The sequence below is a fragment of the Choloepus didactylus genome, chromosome 6 (genome assembly GCF_015220235.1).
Source record: "Choloepus didactylus isolate mChoDid1 chromosome 6, mChoDid1.pri, whole genome shotgun sequence".
NCBI classification, from domain to species: Eukaryota; Metazoa; Chordata; class Mammalia; order Pilosa; family Megalonychidae; genus Choloepus; species Choloepus didactylus.
The window spans coordinates 45821152-45848579 of NC_051312.1; the positions used below are offsets into that span (position 1 = coordinate 45821152).

The window sequence follows — 27428 nt, forward strand, 5'->3', positions numbered from 1 at the left end:
CTGGGTTTGCAACGCACTCTAAGAACAGCAACTGGCCTTGAGCAGAAGGGAGAAGAAAACAGCCCTGAAAGGAGTGGGCATTGCTACCCTGGCAGAGAAAGGAGGTGGCATAGGCACTGGGTGCTAGGGTTACTAAGGCCTCTTGAGAAGGAACAGGTGCGAAGGAGGCCATTAGCTGAGAAGGCATCAGTGGAGCAGGCAGCCTAGATCTGATAGAGGAAGCCACCAGGATTACATCATCTGCTGGTGAGTATGCTTGATTAATTCTCTGATGAATGGAATATGGGGAGGGATTTTTTCTTCTTCTTCAAGAAACCAGAAGAAGTGGTAATTAACTTTGTCTTTTAAAACAAAAAGATTCTGAAGGGGGTACGAGATTTCAAGCATCCCCCATGGCGTTCTGGGCACTCTGGCTTCTCTCTCCACTATTCATAGGCTGAGCCTTGGAGAGGCCCCACCGTGAGTCAGGCACTTCTGCCAGCTGGGTAGTTGCTAATGTCTTTGGGAACTGCTAATTTAGCCATCTAATTTGTTCCTCTACACCAGCCACAAAGGGAGACCACTCAATTATTTTGATCCAGAAGAGAGGCTGGTGTTTACCATGATCTCCCCAGCAATGCTGTGTGTGTGTGTGTGTGTGTGTGTGTGTGTGTGTTTGCACAATGACCTCATGCAGTGGAGAGGCGGAGCCTGCCCTAGCTGGCATTTTCAAGCACATTCCTATCCTGAGTTAAGGGCAAGGATCCTAATGGAGTGTCTCACAGAGGCCTTGGCTCCTAAAGAGGTTATGACCTGAAAGGTAATCTTTAAAGGCATACGGGAGAGTGCCCACAAGTTCCTACTGCCTCAGAGGACTGATGGAGGGAACAAACATTTGGGAGTATCTGCTCCGTGCCAGGCACTGTGCTAGGGTTTTCCGTATCTCCTCTTGTTGACTTCTCACAACTACTCTTTGAAGCAGGCTTTGTGTTTTCATTATTCCAGAAGGTTCTTTCCTTCAATGTTTCAGTTTTGAGAAAACCCAAGTTTCTTTAGGTCCCATCCGAAATAGTACATCTTCTGTAAAACCTTTCCTGACTTTACCAGATAAAATTAGTTATGCCCTCCATTGTGCTCCCAGAGAATCATTACAGATTTCAGGAAGACACTAGCCTCAGCTTCCCCATCTGTAATATGGGAGTAAAGATGGGTCATTGAGAGGAAAAAATGAATTAAGTCATGCAAGTGCTTGGATAGTGGCTACCACTTAGCCCTTGTTAGTCATAATTATTGATAATAATAATATCACTTATAATTACTTACAATTAGACTCTAAGTTCCCTGAGTATATGGACACTGTATACTTTGTCAAATGTTTTATACTCAGAGTCTAGGAGTATTCAGCCCATGGCAGATTATCGATTTCTAGCTGGTGAATAAATTAATAAATGAATGGAAACATTTGTCTCCTTTTTGCCTCTGTGAGCCCCGGAGGATAGGCCCTTGTCTGACTCGTTTCTGGATATCTAATGTCACCACATTGTCTGGCTCAACATTCAGTGACTGGTAAATAAATGAGCAGGTCCAGGAGATGCTGCTGCCTGCCCAGGGCCTGGCCTGGAGCCTGCACTGCATGCACGTCTCGGTGCTCCAGTCAGCCAGTAGTTAGTCACTGCACCATGAGTTCACCAAGCACACCCTCGTCTCCTCACCCCTAGGTGGAGAGCTCCTGAAGGGTGGGGGACCGCATCTTGTTTATTTTTAAATCCTAGTGCCCACCTCAGTGCCTGGCACAAGGAAATGCTCAAATGGCCATTACTGGACTCAACTCCAACTGTACTCAGTCAAAAGCAGAGTCCAAAATGAATTTGTCATATTTCCCCTATCATCACCCCAAACTGTTCTTTCATAGAACTTCCCTAAAGACCAATTTTCTCAGTTTCAAAAGTCCAAAACTCCTACAGTATTGCACCCCTAATGGAAGAGAGCATGTTCTTGTGGTCAGACTGTCCTGGGTTGAAATCCTGGCTTTGACACCTACGAGGTGTCCTGCCCGGACAGCTTACCCCTCCCGAGCCTCAGTTTCCCCTTTTGTCAAATCAAGATAATGGTATACACTTTATTCATTCATTCATCAGGAATTTATTGGGTACCTACTATTTGCCCGGAACTGTTCTAGGCACTGGGTATACATAGATGTGAACAAAACAAACATTACTCTTGCTTTAATGGAGCTTACAGACTAGGGGTGGGAGGAAATAGACATTGATTACGAAAAGCAAATAAATGGAGAATATGTCAGATGGTGATAAGTGCCATGGTGAAAAACAATGCAGGGTGAGTGGAAAGGGCAAGGAAGTCTTTTATAACAAGGAGAACCGAAATCTGAGGAAGAATGTTCCAGGGAGAGGGAAAAGAACAAAGTCCCGAAAGCTAGAGTTGGAAGAATAACCAGGAATCTGGTGTGGCTGAAGCCGAGGGTGGTAGGGAGGGACTGTAGGAGCAGAGCACACAGATAAGGGCAGACCACGTAGGGCCTTGAAGACTTGGGTTTCTACTCTGAGTGGCATAGAGGTGGGGGTAGATATTGGAGTGTTTCAAGCAGAGGAGTGAGATGATCTGATGTAGATTACAAGAGGATCCCTTTGACTGCTGCATGGAGAAATGCCTGTGTGGATGGGGTAGAAGCAGGAAGCCAGTCATTTGTACCCCACAGGGCTACTGTGAGGAACACATGAGATAATCTACTAATGTGCTTGGCACAGGTCTGGCATGAAGTAAGTGCTCAACTGGGGGGGGCTCCCCTGGATGACTCCAGAGACCTCGTGGCTGCCTCTCACTTGTCCCCCACAGACAAGTAAGGCAGGGCCCCTGTCTGCCCTCTGCCTCCAGCACTCCTTTACTCAACCTTCACTGATGCAGGAGGTCCCCAGAGAGCAGTCTCCCCTTCCACCTCTCTCCACTCAGTCTTCCCCAAATGCAACTCCAATCGCATCCTACCCTTGCTACAAAGCTGTCAGAGGACTCTGGTCTCATTCAATCCGCATTCTTAGAGACTGGTATTCAATGCCCTCCACAACATGACAGTGTATTTACCTTTTGCTGCCCCATCTTCTACTGCTGTCTCAGTGATACTGAATATTTATGGAGAAATAGAGTTGGGTGCAGTACATCACTTCCAGCAGAATGACCAAGGAACCCAACTGCATTGCTGATGGAAGCCTGATTATACTGGGTCCTTACCCCAGATCCCCTGGGCCACCCGGTATGCTCTAACCATTGTGAATGCATATATCCATCTATTATGGCTCACCCCTCCTGCTGTGCTACGAAGGATTCCATGATAGGGGGTCTCACCAAGTCCATATTGATCCCATTCATCTGTCCCCAATAGTACCAGTTCTTATCAAGGCGTCATTTCACAGCCCAGGCACCCAGGCCCAGCCATACCCCTAGGTCATCCTCTGGAACTTCTACTTGTTGTATGAGCCCCAAGCATCTGGTCTCATAAACTGTCCTAATGGCCTCTTTTAAAATGCTCTGTTAAAACTACAGAATGGTATATGGTTTCCCAAATGGGTTTCTTTTTATAGCTCTTATCTTCCTCAATATGTACCCCAATGGGCCCTTTACCCCATACCAAAATATTCTCTGCACACCCCACCCACCCCACCACAATTCTATCATTAGAATAGTCATCAATTACCATATCCTATTGCCTGCCCCAAGCTCTCCTGATCCTCCATTCCTCTGTCCTTTTTCAATCCAACCACAAAGGATTGGTGCCTGGACTGAGCAGATAATAAGCTGGGAACTGTTGGCCACAGATATAACAGAAGAATCCCTGACATTACATTTCTAACACCCTGAAAATCAGGCACCACTACCTCCTAAAATGTCCCCTAGATATGATGGATTTAAAGACTGACTAATTTGGAGTCCTTCCTGCAGGAGATAGAAGTATTGACACCTTGACTGATACCCACCACTGTGTGGATCTTGGAGAAAGGCAAATGAGATCCAAGTCCCCAATACCAATATCCTAAAATAGCATGAGGATACCTGAGGATACCTATTTCCCCACTATTTCGGGGTAGGGGGGTGGGGCAGGACATCAACAGCCACTCATAGATGTGGGATACAGATGTCCCCTGTCATTATAAATGGAGAGCCACAAATGCTATTGTGGAGCCTAGAAGCCTGAAAATGTGATTGAGGGGTCTTTTGGTTAACACCAGCTGTCTGTGCCTGATATGGCTGATGGCCTGGGTCTAGGCGCACAGTCTGTCCTACTCAATGCCAGGACACCTGGACAACATTGTGCCCACAGTGTCATCCCTATCTTTTTGGAATATACAACTATTCTTCTACATTACCATAGGACAGGCATATTACATTAGCCAGAGCAGCCATCAGGATGAACAATAAAGAATGTGATCCTGCATTCTTCGAGTCCCCTGGGTTAGCTTATCATAGTTATGATGCCCAATTGGCAGCCCAGCATGTAGCTAAATGTGCCCCCAAGCGTCTCTTCCACTTTGTGACGGCCTTTCTGATGTCGACCTGTGCCTCCACAACTTGGTTCTGGCTCAAAAGTAGTACTGGTCTGGGAGCCAAACACCGCACCCCAGAGGATGAATCAGCCTAAGCAAACACCACATCCTGGAGGATGACCACAGCCCAGCGAACTCCTGAGCCACATCCCCACGCTTCCTCAGGCTATTTCCTGCCAAACACACCTCTGCTTATTGGGTTGGTCAAGAGAACCAACTTTGAATCTCAGGGACCTGACACTTAATCCCAACACAGTCCTTAGTAGTTCTATGACCTGGAGCAAGTTCTTTGGCCTTTCTGTGCTTCATAAAATTATGACAATAATACTTGCTTCATTAGGGTATTGTAAGAGCCAAACAAAACACTATATGTGAAGCTCATAGCACAATGCCTGACTCAATGGAAGCTCCCAGGGATTCAGCTATAAAGGAGCAACTCAATTTCTACTTCTTCTAGGAAGTCTTACATTCCTATTCCCACTATGATTTCCTCTTAACTAATCTGATTGCATTTTTGTTCAGCACCTCACTGTTGATCATGTATTTGTTCTCCATTACATAAATATAGTAAGATCTTTGAAGGAAGGAACTACATTATACTTGGTTCTCCCACTGACTTGCTGTATTATCTTGCACTTAACTTTTTTGGGGCTCAGTTTCTTTCTCTGGGATGGCAAATACATGACCTGTGTGCCATCATTTCTCCATTCCACAGCCTTGGGAGAAACCATTATTCACTGATGACCCTCTTCCCCTCAGAACCTGGTCTAGATTTAGAAAATTTCTCAACACAGTGTTTTGGGCAGCGTCTACTAATTTATTCAAAATGTATGTATTGTGTACTTACTAGGTTCCACCCCTTCATCAGTTTGCAGATATAAAACTTTGAATGCCTTGCCCCTGCACTTATGGAACTTGTCACCTAGTGGGGAAGAAAGATGATAAACAAATACATAAATAAGAAAATATCAGACAATGATAAGTGCAAAGATGAAAATAAAACTGTAGGGTGTTAGTGCCTAAGGGGATGGCTACTTTTGATTCAGGGAAAGAACTTCTGAGGCCCTTGGAGATTTTGACCCAGTAGATTTGGTGTAGGGACTCAGAAAATATATTTTTAACAAGTAAATGCAGGAAATTTCAGGAACTTTGGCATGATGAATAAGAGTGAAGGTGCGGAGTCAGAAAACCTAGATTCATATCCAATCTCCTAGACATGGGCAGTTGTATGACCCTGGGCAAGTTATTGAACTTCTCTTAGCCTTAGTTTTCTTATCCATAATATTGGAATGATAATACTACTGAATGATAATTCATTTTATAAGGATTAAATAAGATAAAACATAGAAAATGCCTGGCACATAGTAAAAGCTCAATAAATGGTAGCTAATTTTTGCAACAATAGACCCACCTATTCCTATTTGTAGTCTTTTGTCTGAATTACTCAAAAGACAAATCCAACAAATGCCACCCACTAGGTAGTATGACCTCTGGGTTGACTTTTTCCCAAGGAAACTCTTCCTCTTGAAAAATAAATTCTCAGAAGACCTCCTCATGAGCAAAATGCCAGAGCCCAACTAATAAGGATCCTATGGCACTCTAGTTTTGGCAGGTTTAATATTTGGGAGGGCTTTAGCCTGATTTTCTCTCTTACCAAAAGGGATCCTAGTTACCTGCCGTTTCTAACTCAAGGGGGGTTTTCTGAGACCCAAAGTGACGTGAGATTTGCAAAGCGTGAAACCCGGAGGGATGTCACTCGCCTTCTCAGACTGGCTGGAGCATCCAACCGAAAGGCCACAACCATAGAGATAAAGATAACTCCTAAAACCCCGGCCATACACATTTGGAAAGGGCCACTCCTTCACATTTATAAGCTGGCCTGGTACATGAAGTAGAAGAAGAAGAAAAAAAAAAAGTCAGGCAGGAAGCAGCCTTTTCAACCAGTGAAGAAACCGTTAGAATCCATCCCTCTGCCCTAAGCCAGGGCCCAGCCTGCCCCACCCAGCCTACTATCAACGACATTCACTCGTGCTAGGAAGGCCCTGGGGGTATTTTTCCCTAGTTTATCAGGGACCTGATGGAAACATTTTTCTAACTGAAGATAAAGGACTTTTTTTTTTTTTCTCTCTCTCTCTCTCTCCTCTCTACTTCTAGCTACTTAAACCAGAGAGTTCCCTCTCATTTTCTTGCAATGATGAAGGTTCTGCAAAGAAGGTATTTTTCAACTTGGCCTTGAAGGAACTGGTGGAGAGACAGGTAAGTTGTGTATCATTCATTCATTCATTCAAAAAATATTTATTAAAAGTTTTACTATGTGCTAGATACTGTGCTAGGCTCTTAGATTCAATTCTGAGCACCTTGCCATCTTTGGATAAGCCAGATGGTATTTTGCAATCAAAAAATGTAGAATTATAAATTATGATCTGAACTTTGAGTGAAAGCATATAGGTGGGTCCTAATTTAATCACAGGGGTCCAGGGGTGGTCTTTCCTGAAGAAGTGACACTTAAGCTGAGAGTGTGTATAGCAATTTTATAGATTTAGCTCTTGCCCTCCAAGTTGGTGTTTTCAGGGTTGAAAAGATGCCTCCCAGCCCAGAAGACTTGCTGCCATTCCAAGGCAGGCCTACTTCTGGTACCAAGTCACGATTACTCCACCCTCGTGAAGGTTAGGATGGAAATGACTTATTGGAGTGATAGAGGAGGCAGCATAAACCTGCCAGGACCTCCTTCAAGATTCAGTTCACTTTGCAAAAGTTGCCAGATAAAAGATATTTCCAGATGGAGAGCCATGCAGGAAATACAAATGGAATATTTTTAATAGCTCTTCCTTTGCAAGATATGACCCAAGGCACCCTCTGCAATATGATGGGAAGTAATATAGCCTGAAGCGTGAGAGGAGTCCGGGCGGCCCTGAAGCCACCCCTTACTTAAAGGAGAGCCCTCCACCCCCACTCCCACCCTCACCACCATGAAAATGGAGCCAGAGCCTGCTACTCTTCCACTCTGGGACTCTCAGGGGAGAGGCCAGATATAAAGCGTTGGGTTCCTTTAAAGATCTGGCTTTACATAATAATAGACTGCACCCTTTCCCCTGTCCCTGGAGCCAAGTGGATAGTTGCAAAGATCATCTGGAAGTCAGGGACCCGCACTGCTCACAGGGGACTAAGCAGGCAGGGATTGCCATTGGGTGACCTGAAGACTGTCTCAGAGCTCTGGGATGGGCTTTGCCATAACACCAGGGGTTGTTAAATAGGTCCGCAGATGAGCTGAATAGGTCTGTAGGTGAGGCTGAGAAGGTAGCAAACTATATGTAAAACAATGCAGGTGGGCACACAGGTTTTGTCTAGGGAATGATCTTTAGCTTTCACCAGGTTTTTAAAGGGTCTGTGACCAACAATGCATGGGCCATCCCCAGTACCAATTCTGGAATCCCAGATAGGGAGACCTTCCTCATGGATGTAGAGACTCTCCCTCCACAGGTCAACGTGAAGCTGGGAGCTGGGCCGATTAATCCTGCAATTGATGCCAATGGATGTGATATTTGAAGGCTTCAATTCAAAAGTAATTTCTGAATGACTCTAAATGTCCCTAGATTTATATCAGTGCTGTGGGAGATAGTGAAGATGCAAATCATGGCCTCTCTTCTCCAAGAACTTACGGTATTTTTGAGGTGACAAGATGCTGCCCACATATGAAATGATTGCACTGCAAGGCTGTCTAATTAGGCACCTACCCAGGGCCTAAAGCTAAGGCTGTGAGAACTCAGGAAGGGAACACTCATTATGAACTTCAGTGGGCAGAGAAACCTTCAGGGTAAAGACATAGCTTCAGCTGGGTCCAGATTGATGAACAGGATTTGGAGAGCAGAGAGGACTGGGGAGGATTTTGAACTAATTGCAAGTAAGTAATCATTGCCATTTACTGAGCACTTATTACGTGCCAGGCACTGTGCTCTGTCCACTGCATGCATTATCACAATTAATCTTCTTAGGTCCTTATTTATCATTATCCCTGTGTTTTTCACTGCAAGCACCAAAGCCTAGAGGTTTGCCTAAGACTACCCAGACAGTAAATTGTGAAACAGAGACTAAAAACCAGGTTCATTAATCGATGAAACCTTTGCTTTTAACCGCTCCACTATTCTAGCGCTGAAGTTTTGAAACACAGACGAACATTCCAGATAGAACAAAGGAAGACGTCAGAGGGAATGGGGCATAAGAAGGGTGTTTGATATTAGGGAGGAAGAGCAGCTGAATGGGAGGTTCTGGCTCTAGGGTTGTGGGATATAAAGTTGGATTGATAGAGTGGGCAAGATAATGGCGTACCTTTAATGGAAGCATGGGGAGTTTGGACTTGATTTGCTTCAGCTGTAATCATAGAGATTTTCCAGTCCATCTCCTCCCTCTGTACAGATGAGAAAATTGAGGTCCCCAGAAGTTAAGCAAGTCATGGTCACAGGCAGTTGGGAGCCCCTGCAAATTTTTGAGCAGGTGGTGACAGTGAAGAAAACAATATGCCAGGTAGGCTCATTTGGCAGTAAGGTACATGACGGCAGCTGAAGGGAAGCAGAGAAAACTGTCGGAGAGAAGCAAGCAGCTCTCTCCTTGGATTTTGCCAAAGGACATCTGAGCAGTAGGCATTTCTAGGGAGAACTATAGATGAGATTGCTGAGGCTGTAGCTTAGGAAGACATGGAGACAGAAAGTGGTGGCAAGGGTCATCAGGAAATCAGAATTTCCTTCCCTGCCAGGCTCAGTGCCCTCAGCTAGTCATGGATGCTGGAAAACACAGCTTCCCTAGCAGCAGCCTGGACTTTCCCTCTCTCCTCCTCCAAAGGAAGGCCTGTCTTGGGTGCAGGGTATCAGACCAGAGGACCTTGACTTGAGGAGCCAGTGTTCATACGCTCCTGGTGCCCTCTCTTTATGTTGGCCTCCTGAGCATGAAGATGGTGACTTTAATCCACCTGAACCATGGGGCCGTCAGAGTAGGATAGTCAAGAGCCCCCCAGATGAGGAGGCCGAACTCACCTGCTTAGGTCGAGCCCTCCCTGTGGCAGAACTCCAGTTATCCACCCATGTCCAGCCAAGAAAGGCCTTCTTAGATTGACTGTCCTCATCTGTGTTTCTCTTTGCTTAATTAATTCTAATAAAAGCTGCCATCCATGGTATGCTTATTTCATGCCAATCATCGTGCTAAGCATTTTACATGCACAATCTCATTTTATTCCTGCAACCCTGTTATGAAGATATTATCATCCCCATTTTCCATATGAACAAACTGAAGCTCAGAGCTCTTAAATAATTTGCCCAGCACTATCTAAACGAGCCAGGACTCAAACATAAGCCTGTCTGTCTCCAAAGCCTGTGCTTCTAAACTTATGATCGACTATGTTCTACACATTGGCTCGCTGCAGCCATGTCTCCTAGTGGAGTGGGGTCCTGCCTGGGAGGATCAGGCTTTAAAGAGTGGCCTCGTCGCCTACTGATAAAACCTGAATCCAAGATCCTGGTCTCTTTCCAAACCAAATCTGGGGACAGAATCTGAATGGTAGCTAGACCCTTATTCTTCTCCCAAAAATGATGTTCAGGAAGGACAAAGGACCTTCAGACTTTTACCCACAAAGCCTAGTGCAGGCAGGCTTTGGCCAAGGCAGGGGGCAGGGCTGCCATTTGTACATTCATTATTCAAAACAGATATCTACTGGGGGTCTACCATGTGCCAGTCACATTCTCGGCACTGGAGACTCAACTGGGAGCAAATAAGAAAGATTTTCTACACTCATGGAGTTTATGTTCTAGTGGGGAAGAAAGGCCAAAACAAAACTACCTTCAAAAACCCTACAAATGCATATGTAATAAAATAGAAGTAGTGATGAGCTACAAAGAAAAATAAAACAGGGTAAGGAGAGGGAGAATGATGATGAGTGGGACCCTAAAAGGCCCTTCTGATGATGAAATATTTGAACAGAGATCCGAATGAAGTACATGTGAGCCATGATTGGCTCGATCTAGAAGAAGAGTATCCCAGGCAGAGGAAAGAGCAAATGTACAAGCCCTCAGGTCGGAGTCTGCCTGATTTGTTCGAAGGAATAGAAAGAAGGTCAGTGTAGTTTGAGCAGAAAGAAGGGGAATGTGATGGAGAAGTCAGAGGGGTAGCAGGGGTCAGAGAGTGGAGCACCCTCCAGGCAACAACAGAGGAGTTTGGGTTTCAAATGTGCTGTCCCATTGTCCCAGGCACTGCAGTGCTACACTAGTGGGTGGCCTCTGAGTAGCTAAAGAGAGGCGACAGATTGCATCAACAGAAATAAGAGCACAAAGTCTGCTCTTTGTGAGCCATCTCAGTGAGCCATCTCACCCGGATTTGACAACCCTAGAAATTGGAGCAGCAAATAAGTCCAGGGACCCAGACCCAAGACAGAAGGATAGGGGGTAGGTCTGATGTTGGCAGAAGAGGAAGAAGAGGCTGTTGGCTTTTATGTCTCTTTACCTTGTCCATCAAACAAAGGGTACAAAGTATCAATGGGTTTTCAAGTATTTAAAAACTGGCATCTCTTTTAGAAACAAAATCTTCCACAGGAGTTTACTATGTGCCAGTACCTTTCCAAGTGCCTTAGATATTTTTATTTCACAGAATCCTTAAAACAGCTCTATGAGAAAGGTATTCTGAATATGCCCATTTTGCAGATACAGAAGCTGAAGTACAGAGAGGTTAAATAACATGCCCAAGGTCAACAAGTGTGGAGGTGCTGTAGGTAGAGCAGGGGTGGGTGAATGCAGCTAGGGAGGTGGCTTAGAACCCCAAGAATTCCAAGGAGCAAGCTGGAAAATCACATGGGACATGCTACAAGCTTAACTCTGTTAAGATCTCCCTGTGAAATTGTGAAGTGTTGGTGAAGTCACTTCAGCACTTAATTTTGCCTGATTTCTTAGTTGTAAAAGGTGGTTCAGGGATGTGGCAGAAGCAAGCAGTGTGGTAAGGGAAGCAGGTTAAATTAGCAGCAGACTACCCAGCAGCCCACCCCAGGGCTAAATGGGCACAGCCCTTCATTTCTGGCTGAGAGCTGTGGGCTCCCTGACCTGAGACCAGCTGATGCTTTAGGAAGGCTTCTGATTTTTTAAGTAGAACCTTGGTCTCAGCATTCTCTGGTGGATGTCTCGATTGGCTGGGAAATTGCTGCTCCCTGATATAGGGGTGACTACTTCTTAAAGATGGGTAAATAATAAGAGCAATCATTTTGGAGCATTTACTGTATACTGGCACTGTGCAAAGCATTTTAATGCACATTATTCTACTGAATCATCTCAAAACTCTGGTGAGGTGAACAGATACCCTCTGCGGCCTCACCCTAGTCCCAGCCCTGCTGAACATTATTATTACTTCCATTTGACAGATAGAGAAACCAAGGTTCAGAGAGTTGAAATAACTTCCTCAAATTGCACACCTAGTAAATAATTGTGAAAGGTTGGAGTCTGACTCATGTGCTCAATCTCCTAAAATTCAGCTGATAAGAATTTTTCTTTTTTAAGATTTATTTTGGGCTCTTCTATACTGTATAGGAAACCTGGTTAATTTATCACTAAGGTTACTAATAGGTCCAATATTCTGTGAAATCATGTCCATCTACTGTCCCTGAAATGTTATGAAACAAGTTTGTAGGCCTGTGACAATTGAATAATATAAAAGAATTTTGTAGGGGAGCTAAAACCATATTAAGATAAATGTTTATTTTTGTTCCCATATGTGAATGTCACAACTAACAGGCTTCTAATTGTTGGGGGTAGGGTGGGGATGGTAGGTAAATTGTCATTCTTGGCAGTTTCCCAATGACATTTGCATTTTCATTTCTATTAGAGGTTCATTTTAGCAAAGGGATGCAGCCTTCATCACTTGAGAATGCTCTTCCCTAGAAAACAATTGTAACTATTGTAAGGAAAAAATATCAACAATGCCGACAGGAAAATATGATCCACCAGATGCAAATTCATCATGCAGATTGATTCAGTCTTCTGGCATTCACATTCAGGAAGAAAACTTGGAAATTTCTAAATTTGAGGGTATTTAAGATTTGCAAGCACTTGGGGAGAAGGAGAAGGAATTGAATTTAAAACCAACTGGGCAGGGATCAAGTTCAGATTTCCCCAGCACTCAAGAACCATTTTACATGTTCACATCACCTCCCAGTTACTGAATTTCTCTTCTGTACAAAGCATGTTGCTATGGGAGGATGCAGTAAGTTCATGAGTGCTTAAAAATTATTCATAACAAAAACACATTTTTGAGACTTGATTCTAAATGCTAAAGTCAAATTTGAGCGACTTAATTGCCCGTTGAATAGGAATGAAATCCCACTGGTAGGCAGTTATTTCTTACAACTACTGTGTGTGAAATTGAAATCTTCAGATACCATTTCAAATATTCACCTTCTCTAAGGAAGTTCTCCCCAAAGAGTTGTGAAAGATAAGAAAGCGACCCAGAGTCATGTGTAATAATCGCTCTTTCTTTATACACTCAGGTCAAAGCAGAAGCATATTATTAAAAGGAAACTTTATGCCAAAAAGTTGGCTGTTCTGAGATTACCTTCTGGAATCCAAGGATATATTTATTTTAACAACTGATCTGAGTCCCATCCAAGGAAGGTAGCAACTTACCAGATTTAATTAAAGTGAGCAGATGCAAATATATCATCTAGTCACGAGGATAATGAACATTAAAATGGAAAATGCTTGTATGTTTTGTTTATTAGCAGTAGGGGATGAGATGAAGAGACCCTGGTCTGTTTGCTTTTTAAAAATAGGGAATAGTTTTGAATTTGGGTGGGAGATTTTTATTTTAAAGCCCCTTTTCTCCTTTAAATTTAATTTCAATCTCTTTAAAAATTCTCTCAATGAAGTCTTTTGCCATAACATAGCAGTTGCCACTTGTGAGCACTTAATATATGCTATGTGCTTTCCATGCATTTAATCTGATATATCATTTAATCTTCAAAAACTCCTATGAGGAGGCTCTATTGTAACCCTCACCCTGTTGTCAAGTCTACATACCATGCTTGCATATGTTAACTCTTTTAATCTTTACAACATCCCATGCAATAGGTTCTATTGTCCCCATTTTACAGATGAGGCCACTGGAAAGTTAAATTCCTGTGTTAGCCTAGGTTCACACAGCTGATAAATGGAACACAGCACTCTTGCTCCAGATTTCTCACTCTTGGCCACTACACAATACTGCCTCCTCATATCAAGTAACTTTCCTAGGCTGTACTAGCTGATAAGTGAGGGCTTAAATCAAATCCAGGCAGTCTAATTCCAAAGTCCCCACATTTAACCACATTGACTGATTAAGCCAGGTAAACCGCTCATTGCAACCTATATGTTTATTTTCATTTCTGATTGTAGAATTGTAGGTTATATATTTATCACATAGTTTAGGCCTGCTTAATGATTTTAGAGGTTTTCTTTTCTTAATTAAAAACAAGGGTCTGATCAGGACAATGTCTTTTTATACACTGAAGGCTTTGGACTTGGACTTCTTTTGGCACACACACCCAAAGATTTTAATTATGCTCCTTAGAGCCCCAAGCCTTGGGACAAGTTGATGAGAAAATGACAAGAGTGAAGCAGACAATAGTAAATTCTGGTTATACTTGTGAAGTCAGTGAGGATGTGGCTCTGAACGGGGAAAATGAAACATCACTTCTGATTTCAACCTCCACTCTTCAGGGTGACCCTATTCAGGACCCTTCAATGCCATCTTTTAAGGTGGAAATAAACTGCCTGTGACCATGATCCAGATGCTTTCTGTAAAACGATGGATTCTGAACGTACTTGGTGGCTTCATTTTTACACGACTCATGACTGGCATTGTGCACAAACAGGCCTTTAATCATCATTTCCGAATGCAGACATTTCCAAGCTTGAGGCTCAGGGGAACCAAAGTTGTTCTCTACAGAAGGGCAAACTATTAGTCTCCTCCTCGTCCCTTCTGCATTCTTCACTCTTAAAAGAACTTGCCTTCGAGGTTGGAGGGGCGACCCGAACCCCTACATCAAGTCTGGCTTCTTTCCCTCTCCCTGGCCCAGGCCCTATTGCTCTTGATCATTGGAAAAGCTCTTGATCATTGGAAAAGCACTTTCGCTGTGCAGGGTATTTACTGGTACTTTAGGGAGTTGGGAGGGGGGTGTATAACCGCAGGAGTCCGCCTCAGTCCACTTCATCAAAGATGCTGAGGGAGGGAATTCCGCCGCCGGCAGATGGGGATGAGACCCCGACCACCGTGGTCCCTCCCAGCCGTCTTTCCCTCGGGGATTAGCTGCCCCTGGCACAGCTCAAGCGTGCCCGGCCGGAGCGGTCCCTGCTCGCACAGCTCCAGCTGCCTCTCTGGAGTGCGGACGCAGCCACAAGCCCGCAGCCAGCAGAGCCGCGCTGTCCCGGGCATCCTCGCGCACAGCGTCGGCGGACCCGGGACCTCGAACCCCGGAAGGACGGGAAAGCCGCTCCGAACGCTTGCATTTCTGTATGTGCTTATTTCATATTCTTCTCTTTTCTTTCTTCCTCGACCTGCCCGCTGGTTACTTTCAGCATTAGTTGAACCATAAGGGCAACGCGGAGGAGGGGAAGTCCTAAAGGATTTATAGGCAGCCCAGCTTCCTCTCCAAAGAGGGGTGTTCACCCAGCGACTCACCACGTCCCCATCGTTGGCCCCTTTAAGAAGCTAAATCAGTCCTGCTCTGCTGCTGTTTGTATTGCTAATCCCCAGGAGCCCCCTTTAAAAAAAGGGGAGGGGGAAAGTAGGGGGGGAGGATGGCCGGGCAGCTGTCTCTTTAAATGTGATTTCCTTCTATTGTATTTGAATCGTGATCAGGAAAAAGGAAATGAAACCAGAGACAGAGGGAAGCTGAGCGAAAATAGACCTTCCCCGGCAAGGAGGGAGCCCGGGGGGCGACGCACTGCCCCCTCCCCGCCCGCAGCCCGCCGCCCCCTCCCTGCCCTCCGCGGCGAGCTGCGCGCTGCGACCCGGGCGGAAGGTGCGAGGGGCGCGGGGCGGCCCGGCGGGTGCGCACGATCCCTGCCGGCGGCGCGGATCTGGCGACAGCGCGCGAGCGGGACCGGGCGGTGGCGGTGGCGGCGGGACCGGGATGGAAGGTTAAGTCCTGAGCAGCAGCAGCTGCTGCAGATGCCCGGAGCCAGGCTGCGCGCCCCGGCCCCCCGCCTCGGCGCGCCCGCAGCCCGGTGATTCGCTCTCTCTCTTTGGCGTTTGAAGGGAGCGCGGTGACTGTCCTTGAGCGCGGAGGGGCGAGCTCGCCGCCGGAGCTCCGGAGCCAGAAGAGGCGTAAGAGCGGAGGCAGCGGCGGCGCCCGAGCACCCGACGGGGTCCGAGCCCAGGCAGCTGGCCAGCCCCGCACCACAAAGGGAGCGCCTCCGCCACCCGGCACGCCACCTCCCTCCCCAATGTCCTCGGCCATCGAGAGGAAGAGCCTGGACCCGTCTGAGTAAGTGTAGTGCCCCTGTCCCTGTCACCCACGTTGTCCATGGCCTCGCGCCCCGGGTGGGGTGGCGCGGGCCGCCTGCGAGGGGCTTCAGGTGCGCGCCTGCAGCATGCCCTTGGCTCCCCCTGCCTTTCGCTGGGCTCCCCCTTACTCTCTGGTGTCTCCGAGGTCATTGGGAGAGGAGTTGGGCCGAGGGCAGGGTGGGGGGAGAGGGGTTCTGACCCGGGACCCCGCGGGCCCCTCCCGTCGGTCTGGAACGCTCCCCAAGCCCTCCGCCGGCCGGAAAGTTTGCACCGGAGCAGGCACAAGGGGAGCTCGGAGGCGCACAGGTGCAGTCCGGTGAGCGTACAGGGCTTGATTCTGCTCCTTTCGCCCCTTCCCGGCCCCGTTTCTCTCTGTCCATTTGGTCTTGGAAAGGGGGGACATTCCAAGTGGAGGCCTTCGGCGTCCCCGACGGCACCCCTCCCAGCCCGCAGGTGGAGCGGCTGCCAGCAGCGCCGGTGGCTAGCGGATAACCGAGCGTCCACCTCGGAGCTTACTCTGGCCTCCAGAGACTACAGCCGATAAATCCGGAGTTAATCTGGGTTCATGTTCCTTGGGGTCCACTGATGGGGTCTGTGAACCTCGAAAGTCAGTGCACCATTTTGTGTAAAGGTGAATTTTTCTACGATGAAGAATCTCGTGGGTTTTGGGGTCGGGGAACCAGAACTCTAAAGACTATTTGCTGCATCTGTTTTCTGAGCCTCCTCCTGACTTGGAATGCTCCCCTATCCCCAACCTACACCCCCCAACCCATTCTTTGGTGATAACATGGGGAGAAAGGATTGTTGAAGATATTTTCCCGTCAACGTAAATGCCCTTTTAAGATTCATTAACTGTCTGGTTTTGAGAATTTTTACTCCTTTGAAGTCCCCATCTAATCCTTTGAAGGGATTTGTTACACAGGCCAAAGCAGCTGGTTAATGACTTGTCCATTTGTGCTTTTAAGAGGCATTTGTTTTTTGTTTTTCTTTTCTTTCTTGCTTTAAAAGAATTGTGCTTTCGTACTTGAAGTCTCCCTCCACCCATCCAATTTCAGCCCTCCATGGTGTTTATTTACCTGGGTTATACCCTCAGTTACCAACATGAAAGCTCAGCATGTTCTCATAAAACTCAGGAAGCACCATGATCCAGTGAGAATATAAACATCACTATTCAATCTTAAAGGTTAAGACACCAGTACTATAAGGAGCTGGGTTTGTGTTAACAAACCCCTAGCCTCCCTGAACAAATTCTCAAGAGAAAAATAACATTCCTTTACTTAAAAGTATGTATCTATGCAAACAATGTGTTTGAAGGGTGGTTTGTTCACTTTTTTTTTCTTTCTTCACAAATCTAAAATTACAGCTTAGCCCAGAGGCCCAGCAAGACCACAGTAATAAAGTAAGAGGGTGAATTGGATGAATTGGTGCCTAATGCCCTTTCGATCAGCAGAACTTAGTCACTAATCCTTTTATTAAAAGATAAATCTGGAGGTTTCAGTTCCCCCAAGGAAGTTTGCTCTTTTCAAAGTTTGTGCTTTTTCACTGAGGTTAGAAAATTGAAGCATCCTAGCCTCATAAAACACAGCAAGCCCCTGCTGAAGGATGCTAACCTATTCCATCCTTCACTTCAGTATTTTCCAATGAAGACAGGTAGTAACCAAAGATGGACAAGCTAGTTGAGGAATTGGTGCCAGCATATTTTTTTTCTCTTTCTCAGTAAAGGGTGATAAATTATGCCCAGAAATTAAGGCAGAAGTGATATTCAGGTATTATATTCAGGATAGGCTCTAGGAAAATATAAAATATTAATATGAAGGTGAATTCCACTCAGTCATTTGCTTGGAATGTCCTCTGTAGATAATATGATATTATGATTCATTACAGAAGGATAGACATAGCCAGTATCTTATCCTGTCCATTTCTATCTCATTTCAGGCTGTCATGATAGCTTTTTTGCTTAATATTTCTACTGTGGACCACTGTCCTGCTAGATGCTTCACTGCATACTTAGTCAGCCAACTTGGGTCATTATGATCAGCATCTCCATATTGCAGATGGAGACTTACCCAGGCTCATGCAAACACAATGTTTAGATGGAAAGGCAGCTAGAATTCACGAACTTGGAGATTTCTTCTACGATGCAATTGGTGGCCCTTACCTCTTCCCCATGAGTCCCAAGACCAATTCATTTTAATTCCAGGCAGTTTTGCTCCAGCTAAGTGCAAATTCTCCTCTTTCACAGTTGGTTGGCAGTGTCAGCACCAGGGTATTCAGTTGGTAGAGGTTCTCTGAGCGTTTTGAAAGCTCCAAGTGGGATCGTGGCCCATGGAAAGAGAAGAGATGCAATTCTGAGTTGATGTACATGAAAATGCTGGGGATATTAGTTATTTTTCCTAAAGTAGAATGGAAGTCCTTATGTATGGTCTGTAGAAACAAAGTAAAGAAAAGCAAATCAGGCCTGTAAATGATTACAACTATTTAAGGACTTGATTTGCTTTTTTCTTAACTGGCTTGGGTTGCACCTTTCCTTGTTCTAAAAGGAGATAATCTCATAAAGTGTCCTTATATGGCCCTTTACCCTCTCTATCTACAGAGTGTGAGCTGGGTTTTAGCATCTCTTAAATGTTCATATAGAGATGTGCTCTTTACCTCAGTCATCACAGGTTGTCCAAGGGTTTTATAAACACTGATTACCTGAACCTCAGAGTCCCTAAGTGCCATGGATGCTGAGCTCTGTGGTCACAGTCCAATTAGGACACCAGGTCACCAGGTAAGTTAGTGTCAGCTAGAATTAGGAGACTCAGATTTATACCTCCAAGGCACCCAGGGGAAACTCCCTTGGTGAATATTACAGTTGGAAGCGGGTCCATTTAAAAAAAAATTTGTGTTTGAGTAAGTCTAAACAGTGAATTTAATTTTTACAAATCAACAAGTATTAAACTTTTTCTGTGTCCCATTTGGTGCTGGAATCATTCTTTCCATTCCCTTTATTTTATTTTGACAAAAAAATGTTATTTATTTTAAAATGTGAAACAAAAGTATTCAGATTCCAGTTAAATAGAATGGATAGAAGACATGACTTTTTTTTTCCGAGCAAAACAAAATCACATTTAATGGTCTTAAATGCAAAAGTAAAAACAAACAAAAAAACACAAAAAAGCAAAAGAAAATTAACAGAACAGAACAACCCAAAATGTCAAGGCAGTTATGAAGAGAACTCTGAGGGTTAATCTTTAAAACTACAAGCCAAAGGTTTCTGTTAATAGACAACTGGCAAGAAGTACTTTTCTGCTGAGTGTTCATATGAAAGCAAAATTTCAAAACAAAATCCTACTAAAATAGAAAAAAAATCTAGCACTCACAAGAAGGGATGCAAGAAATACAATGCTCAAATGTTTGTATGTTATTTAAAAATAGAGCTGTCTTATGCATTCAAGCTATGTTAAATGATCTTGGAAACGGGAAAAATTCTCATGAACAACTGTATCCGAAGTGTGGGGCACTGTGCATACAATGTTTGGACAGAAATTCAGGGTGTCAGAGTTGCAACACATCTTCAGGTGTGTCTGGAGCTTAGATTTGACTCTAGAATATACTGGAGTTTCCCTGAAATTCTTTGTTCCATTCCCATTGGTGCCTGGGCTTACAAAACACACTTGAGTCCTTCTCTGGAAGGCCTGACTCAGCATGTGGTCGCCTCCCCTGTGGTGGAGCATTTGGAGACATGACTTTTTAATGAGAGAATACATGATTGTCACAGATTCATGGTTAAAGAATTGCCTAGATTGAGATTTCGGTCTGTTTAATTGCCTTCCACTCTATTTAAAATAATCTTTGCCCCCTCTCCCCATTTTCTTTACTAACTCAACTTTATCCAAGTCAGTTTTGCTTTTGTAAAAATGTTCCTGTGAGGAAAGAAAGGTCTATTTGATGGCCTCTGTAAAGCGGATGGTGTCCTTTAACATCTGGGATTTTTCTCCAAATATTCATTCAGTAGAAGGATGGGATGCTGAATTTCTGTAGAAAATAAAGCAAGTGGAATTCTGTTATATCTGATGGAATTTTTATATTGGAAAGAGAAAGTTACCTAAAATAATTTTCAGTTGCTTTCTTCTTTCTTCCTCACCTCCTGCTTTTGTGTAGTTGAGAAGGGCACAGAGTAAAGATGGCATGCAGATTCAATAGGAAATCTGCAGATTTTTAGCACTCTGGGTAGTTGACTGCTCCAGCGCTAAGCAACTCTTTTATTCCCAAGTGCCTCCTCTGGGATTAAGCAGTGCCTTTGGGTTGTGGGTATAGAAGGAGGAAAAAGAATTGTGAAGCTAGAGAAGGAAGGTAGGAGGGGACCGTGGGGAAAAGAAGGGAGACCAGAAGTGCCAAGAATGGTGCTGGGCTGTGGGTGGGGGTGCAGTGGCTCCTACAGTTGTCTTGGATGCCTCTTGGTGCTCTGCGCTTCCTGCTAGGATGCAGGAGCTTTCTCCTGTCTGGTCCAAGGCTGGCTTGGTATCTCTGCTGTCTGGCCTAGGGATCTGTGGCCTGGTCCCTTCTTATGTCACCGAAAGGCCATCGAGGGAAATTCCCGTGATGTAAGCTCTGCCATGGACCTGTTTGCTTCAGAGCAATTCCTGACCCCCACCGCGTGTCTCACCCGGGTGAGATTGTCCCTAATGCTTGGCCTTCTTTCCAGGGAGCCAGTGGACGAGGTGCTGCAGATCCCCCCGTCCCTGCTGACATGCGGGGGCTGCCAGCAGAATATCGGGGACCGCTACTTCCTGAAGGCCATCGACCAGTACTGGCACGAGGATTGCCTCAGCTGCGACCTGTGTGGGTGCCGGCTGGGAGAGGTCGGGCGGCGCCTCTACTACAAGCTGGGCCGCAAGCTCTGCCGGAGAGACTATCTCAGGTACGTTGCTTTCAGTGCACCCCCCACCCCAGCTCCTGCCACGGAGCCATCAGGCTGCTGGAACCAGGCTCAGCCGCCCCATGCCGGGCCCCATGTGGCATTTCTTCCTGTTTGAGAAGCGTGTTCTCTGGGGTACATTACTATGTGGTAAAATATGAGTTTTTTTTTTGAAAGGCTAGAGAATGCAAAACACAAAATTCAAAATCGCAGTTACTCCTGAGGGGCAGGCAAGGGGATAGGACTGGGGAGAGCGTCGCAGGAAGTAGGAAACCGGGAACGTTTTATTTTGTAAAGTTGAGGATGGGACTTTTGGAAATTCATTTTCATGCTTCGAGACATACACAGAGGTTATAAATATTTTGTGTGACTCCAAATTTGGGGACAAGAAATTTTAAAATAGAAATCGCACTCTCTCCATGAAGCCCCAAGCTTTTGATTGACACAACAGGGAGGCAGTATTCGACCTGGCTAAGGGCAAAGGCCAGTTGTAAATTGAGAGGCGGCTCCATTGCTTTCTAGCTCTGGGTACTTGGGCAAGCTACTTTTCCCTTCCCAAGCCTCCGTTCCTTCATCTGCAAAATGGGGTAGCAACAGTACCTACTTCCAGGATGGTGGTGCAGATTAGATGAGATAATATATGTAAAGTACTTGGCTTGGTACACGAGTATCAAATAGATGTTAGCTGCTGTTATAACTGACCTTCGTGACATTATCCTTAAATCCTTTCCTAACGAACAAGGAGATGGAAGCCTGGAAGGGTGAAATGGTATCTCGTCAACATCAAGTGAGATGGGAGCTAGGGACATGTCTGATGCTTTGGGTCATGCTATCGGCGTGTGAATTTTTAAGTACTCAGTGAGTGCCTCTGCCTGGAATATTCTAACATTTCCAGTTTCATAGTAGCTGCTGTGGAGGTAACTCTGTGCCCTCCACTGTCAGATCTGTTTTGCTGTGTAGCTGTCAGGTTTTTGCCACCTTCCTGTGGCAGATGCCCATTGAGAATGCATGCATGCACACAGACACACATGCGCGCACACACACACGCTTGTAATGCATTAGGACCACCAAACAGGGGAAGCGTGCTTAGACTCCGGTGCCCTTGGCTGCCAGGCCAGCTCTTCCTCCCAAACCTGCCCCCAGAGTCTTTTGCATTAAAAATAAAACTGCGGGCAATTCAGGGGTGAACACAGCTCTTCTGTTTACCCAGGGACTGATACTCTAAGCTTTCTTATTTTCTAAATTCCTTGGTAAAGTCCTTGCAGAGAAAATAAGTAAGGTTTTTCAATGATTGTGATGATATTGTTGGTCATTTTTTGTTTGAAGTCACAAGAAAATAAAACTGGGATAAATAGAGCCTGGGTTTTGCTTGGTAACCAGTTTGCCAAGTCAGAGCAGAAAGCAGAAGGGTAAATGATTCCCATTGGGCTCCCTGACTACATCCCTGTCAAATCATTTGTATCTTATTAAATGAAGTGCAGAGAGAGGAAGGTCAAAAGAGCCTGGGCTTCTCCCTATCTCTACAATTTTATATAACATTCAAGAATAAAACCAGTGCTGCCCGGGCTTGTTAATCTTTTCCGGTTTTAAAAAGGAGAGGAAAAAAAAAATAGTCTGAAAGAACCCAACGTTAATTAACTTGTGTCTTGGTGACATGAAATAATTCTTCTCCCTGCTACATTTCCAGGCAACATGTTAATTAACTGGGTTGGTGCAGGCGTCTCCAGCCATCCTTTAATATTTATATTATTGTTATTAAAATGGGCATCAGAAGGCTTAAGATGTGACACCTCTTGACAGAAGAAAGAGAAATTGTTTTGCTTCAGGGATGGTCCTTTAACCAGGGACTTGTTTATTTGCTTCTTAATGTACGCAGCAGTGTCTTTGGAAAAAGGTAAAGGAGAACAATGATGAAGTGGGATGTGTGGAGGGTTCGGTCCATCTTCTCCCTGGGAGACCCCTCCCCATGAAGATTTCGTATGACTGACTCACCAGTTCAATCCTTTTCAGATATTTAGCCTCAAATATCCACAGGACTCCCCATGCAGAGCCTAAACCCTACAGCTGTTGTTTTGTTTGGAATCTAACAGTAGCTGTTAATGTCAGTGTCCTGTCCAGATCCCCTGGATCCCTGCAGCACCCCACTTCTCCCCTCCACTGGTGGGTTTACTTTGAACAGTCAGCACCTGTATGTGTTAAAGCCAGAAGGATGCTTCTCCCCTCCCACCCCTCACCTCCAGCCAATCACTAACACTGTAGGGGTAAGAAAGCCCTACAACCCTGCCTGGAGTCAGGACGACTTAGAGACATAACTTACACTCCATAGTCCCCATGAGGTCAGATTAATGCTCCCATCTCAGGGACTTTGCCTGAGATTGCACCTTTGTTTGACCTCCCTCTGCCCCTTTCTGCCCAGCTTCCCTTCTGCCTTATCCAGATCCCTACATCCTTAGTAAATATCTTGCACCCCACATCATCTCCTCACCAATTCTTGGTGCCAGAGGTTGATGTTCGAGTTAGGTGTCAAATCCTGGTTTATTCTTACTATTATTAGAATCTCAGAATAGTAGAGCTGGCAGGGCCTTAGCAGCCTTCTCTTCCAGTTCCTTTGCTTTCCTCTAAGACACAGAAGCCCAGGGGGAGGATGTCATTTGCTCAGAGCCACCTGACACCTTAGAGGTGATGCTAGGACCTGAACTTCTCTCCCAAACCCTAGTCCTCTGCCCTGCCTGTCATTAGTTGCCCGATGTGCATTGTAATTTACCCCCTGAATTCCCTTTAATAAACTCTCTCCTTCTTCAAAGGTCACACGCCCCAGGCAATTGGGCTGATTTTGTGCATACTGTTTTGTCAGTCATTTATCCTTGCTCAGCCCAAACTGAACTTACTGAACAGTCAGGAAACCAGAACTGCCTTTTCACTCTGTGACCTCCAACGTGGCAGTTACCTACAGCTCCGCCATCTGCTACACTGGGATAAATATTCTCCCCCAGTAATGAGTTTGCTCCCAGGTGGTGCTTTGAAAACACTCACAGATCTTCAAATGAAAAGCAGGAGTCAGAGGAAAATTCGATGGCCCTGGCTCTAAAAATGAGATCTCTATGCACAGACCACATCTTCTGGTTCCATTAGTTTTGCCCAAATGTTTCAAAATTTGTCAACTGCCCCTATCTCTGATCACCTTTTTGAACATACCAATTGATTCTCTGCTATTCTGAAGTTAATAGGAACTTCCAATGAGACTGAGCATTTGCCTAAATCTGCCCCATATGTATTAAGTGGAAACCACCTGCAGACATGCCATGTTATCAGCCATGTGTGAAAATCACTTCCTGTGGAGAGACTGGCACAGCTGGGAATGCATCCGAGGTGAATTAAAACAGAACCAGCGCTGGCACATCCTTTTACCCTTGATGCTTTACCATGTTTCATTTGCTCTTTCTAACAGCTGAGTGAGGTAGATGGTGTGATCACTGCCCTTTCACGGAAGCTCAGAGAAGTCAAACGTCTCACCAGAGGCACTCAGGTTCTGATTCCAGTACTTGTGCTGTTCCACTTTGGCAGGCTGCATATCAAATCTTAGCCTGCATCAGAATCACCCGGAAGTGCTCATTAAAACACAGGCTGCTGGGCCTCACTCCCAGAGTTTGTCAAGCAGGTGGGGCCTGAGAATTTGCATTTCTTACAAGTTTCCCGGGGATGCTGATGCTGCTGGTCCCCAGACCACACTTTGAGAGCCACTGCGGTAGGGTCTACAGTGTTGCATCATCCACATCCACACCAAATATTGCTTGAAATAAGTGACTTACCAACTGAGACTTAGGAGCGTCTTGAATTAAATGTCAGAAGAGATGTTTCCCCAGAGATCCCTGCCAGCGGGGCAGAGGGTACCTTGAATTAAGATCTTCCATTCAATGTAGAGTGATGCTGTTTGTCCTCCACATCTCTGAGGCATGATTAATGGCACCATGTGCTTTCTGTCGAACTCCCCTCCCTCTGTCTCCTAGCAGCTGGGGCCCCCAGAGAATAATCAGGTGGAAATGGGCTTTGCAGCTTATGGAGAAATTCAGGGCCAGCCCTCCCCATGGGTGGAATTAGTGACTGTTGATATGGTAGAGTTTGGGGAGCCTCAGGAAGAGATGCATTTTATTGCAATCCTGGTCAATTCACTCTCCCCAGAGGGTCCCTTTGGGTTTATTCCAGTTGTTCTTCTAAAATGAAAGTTCTCCTGGGAAGGGATACACAGTACATCCTAACCCCTTATCTCAGATCACTTCAGTTGAGTGTCTTCCATAGAGAATGGCCTGGAGCAGCCTAGAGGCTGGGGTGAGTGGTTGCCAAAGGCTGGGGAGAGCTCGGAAAAGGAGATATGCTAAACACAAATGCCACTGATTACAGTTTCATCCAGATACCCTCTCCTTTCTAGAAAAGACTACAATAGTCAGCCACCTGTCTGGGCCCAACTCTTTCTACCTCCCTGACATCTTGGAAGCCCAAGTCTGTATGATGGAATCCATCCCCAAGCCCTTTCTCCCAATATTGTCTCTGCCACTGTCTTCTTAGACTTTCTTTTTTTTCCCCAGGCTTTTTGGCCAAGACGGTCTCTGTGCATCCTGTGACAAGCGGATCCGTGCCTATGAGATGACCATGAGGGTGAAAGACAAAGTTTATCACCTGGAGTGTTTCAAATGTGCTGCCTGTCAGAAGCATTTTTGTGTGGGTGACAGATACCTCCTCATCAACTCCGACATAGTGTGCGAACAGGACATCTATGAGTGGACTAAGATCAATGGAATGATATAGGCCAGAGTCCCCCAGCATCCTTGGGGAGATGTTTCATTGAAGAAACTGTCTCCATGGCGTCTTCACTCTTAGGCACTTTGGGAAGTTGAGTTTGGGGAATGGTAGACACTGGGCACTAAGACATAGCATCCAAGAGATATATAATGCAAGGGAGGAGATTTATAAGTGACTAAAGGACTAGCCCTTAGGGAGAATTTATGGCTATAGCTTGTCCATAATAACTGACAAGTTTAGAAAAGGAAGGGAACATTTGGGGGGTGGGCAGGCTCTGTGCCATCATGATGCAATTTCACATCTACAAATAAGTTGTAGAAAGACTTGTTATGACTTTGACTCTTGCAAACTAGAGACGTGCAATTGATTTCTTCTCTAACTGGCTTTTATAACTATCCTGTTCCAATTACTGTCCTCCACATATGAAAGGACAGAGAGGAGACTGGCCACCTTTTTCTTCTTGGCCACCTTCCTAAGGCCTTAAGCTTTGGATCCAAGGGAAACTGCATGGGGACATGTTTCAATTGAGAATGGAAACCACAACTTTTAACCAAATAATTATTTAAAGCAATGTTGATGAATCACTGTTTTTAGACCCCTTAGTTTTGAGGTGAGGAGTTCCACAGATTGTTTCTATACAAATGTAAATCTAAAAAAAAAAACATCATTCAACTATTTTATTATCTTAGATTATATCAAAGTATTTGTTGTGTGTAGTGAAAAAAAAAAGACCCTGCAAACAATAAAAATTATAGACTAAGCGGTTTATTTGATAATGACTTACAATTTGGAACGGCAGGAAAATGGTCTGCTTTTTCTATTGTAAAGGGGGAAGTAAACAAATAATTTCCTTTTGGGTCAAATACAAAGTTCTGTTTATTGCTGGGGTTTATAGGAGGCAGTCATATTTCTATAGTACTAACAATTACATAACAAGTCATCACTTAGCTCAGAGGGATGTAGAATAATTGAATTGATATTATAAAATGTGCGTTTCACTCCAGCCTTCTGCAGAAGGACTGAAAGGCTAGACCATTGCCTTTGGGAAACCTGTAACCTAGAAAGGACACAAATACATATAACAGGTTCCCTTTGGGAGAGGAGGTAATTACCTAGTTTGAAATGTGGCAAAGATGCTGAGCTTGACGCTTCGATTTTCTAAGACGTGCGTCTCGGGTATTTTATGACAAGTGGTTAAGAAGACCTTACTTTGAGGATTTAAAGCAGCCCCTTACTCCGTGCGTTGGCCTTTCACCCCATCTTGGCTCTGGCCACGAACTGACTCAGAACACCACCTGCTGGCCATCAGCTTTCAGCTCGCTAGTCCAAGAATGTCCCAGTGCGGGACAAACCGAGATGAAGGATACAGTTTTCAATTGTTTCATAAAAATATTGCCAAAAAGCAAGAAGCCTTTGTATGTTTAATCATCAAGACATCAGAAACACGCAGCTAATGCTAAGGTTATTTAACTATGAGAGTCCCTTAAACTCGCCAATCATCTTAAAGGCCCTCCCCCCTCCTAGAGGAGAAGTAATTAAATGATGGCTCCCTTGATCTGTAAAATGCTAAAAGAGGTTGAGAAATTAGATTTATTCAGATGCCTATTTAAAACAAACCTTATTACACTGTATTCCTGCTGAGGTGGTGGTGAAGTGCTACCCTGAGGGGGAAACTTGTTAAAATCAGTGGT

At 45.1% G+C, this 27428-nt stretch overlaps 1 protein-coding gene and 1 long non-coding RNA gene across 3 annotated transcripts in view; both read left to right on the forward strand.

Moving 5' to 3' along the window:
* Positions 1 to 14942, forward strand: part of LOC119536345 — a 93077-nt gene extending 78135 nt beyond the window's left edge. The window contains exons 4-5 of the long non-coding RNA XR_005217386.1: positions 6687 to 6788; positions 14044 to 14942. This is a non-coding gene — a long non-coding RNA (uncharacterized LOC119536345). The remainder of the gene's footprint in view (positions 1 to 6686; positions 6789 to 14043) is intronic.
* Positions 14943 to 15333: 391 nt separating this feature from the next.
* Positions 15334 to 27143, forward strand: LMO2 (LIM domain only 2). Of its 2 annotated transcripts, none has more exons than XM_037839104.1 (4): positions 15334 to 15555; positions 15792 to 16020; positions 20728 to 20943; positions 25524 to 27143. In XM_037839104.1, the coding sequence occupies exons 2-4, from the start codon at positions 15980 to 15982 to the stop codon at positions 25741 to 25743; spliced, it is 477 nt and encodes a 158-aa protein (XP_037695032.1). In that variant the 5' UTR covers positions 15334 to 15555; positions 15792 to 15979; the 3' UTR covers positions 25744 to 27143. The 2 variants fall into 2 exon arrangements, with proteins under 2 accessions (XP_037695032.1, XP_037695031.1); XM_037839103.1 differs by having other exon boundaries at positions 15552 to 15673.
* The last annotated feature ends 285 nt before the right edge of the window (positions 27144 to 27428 follow it).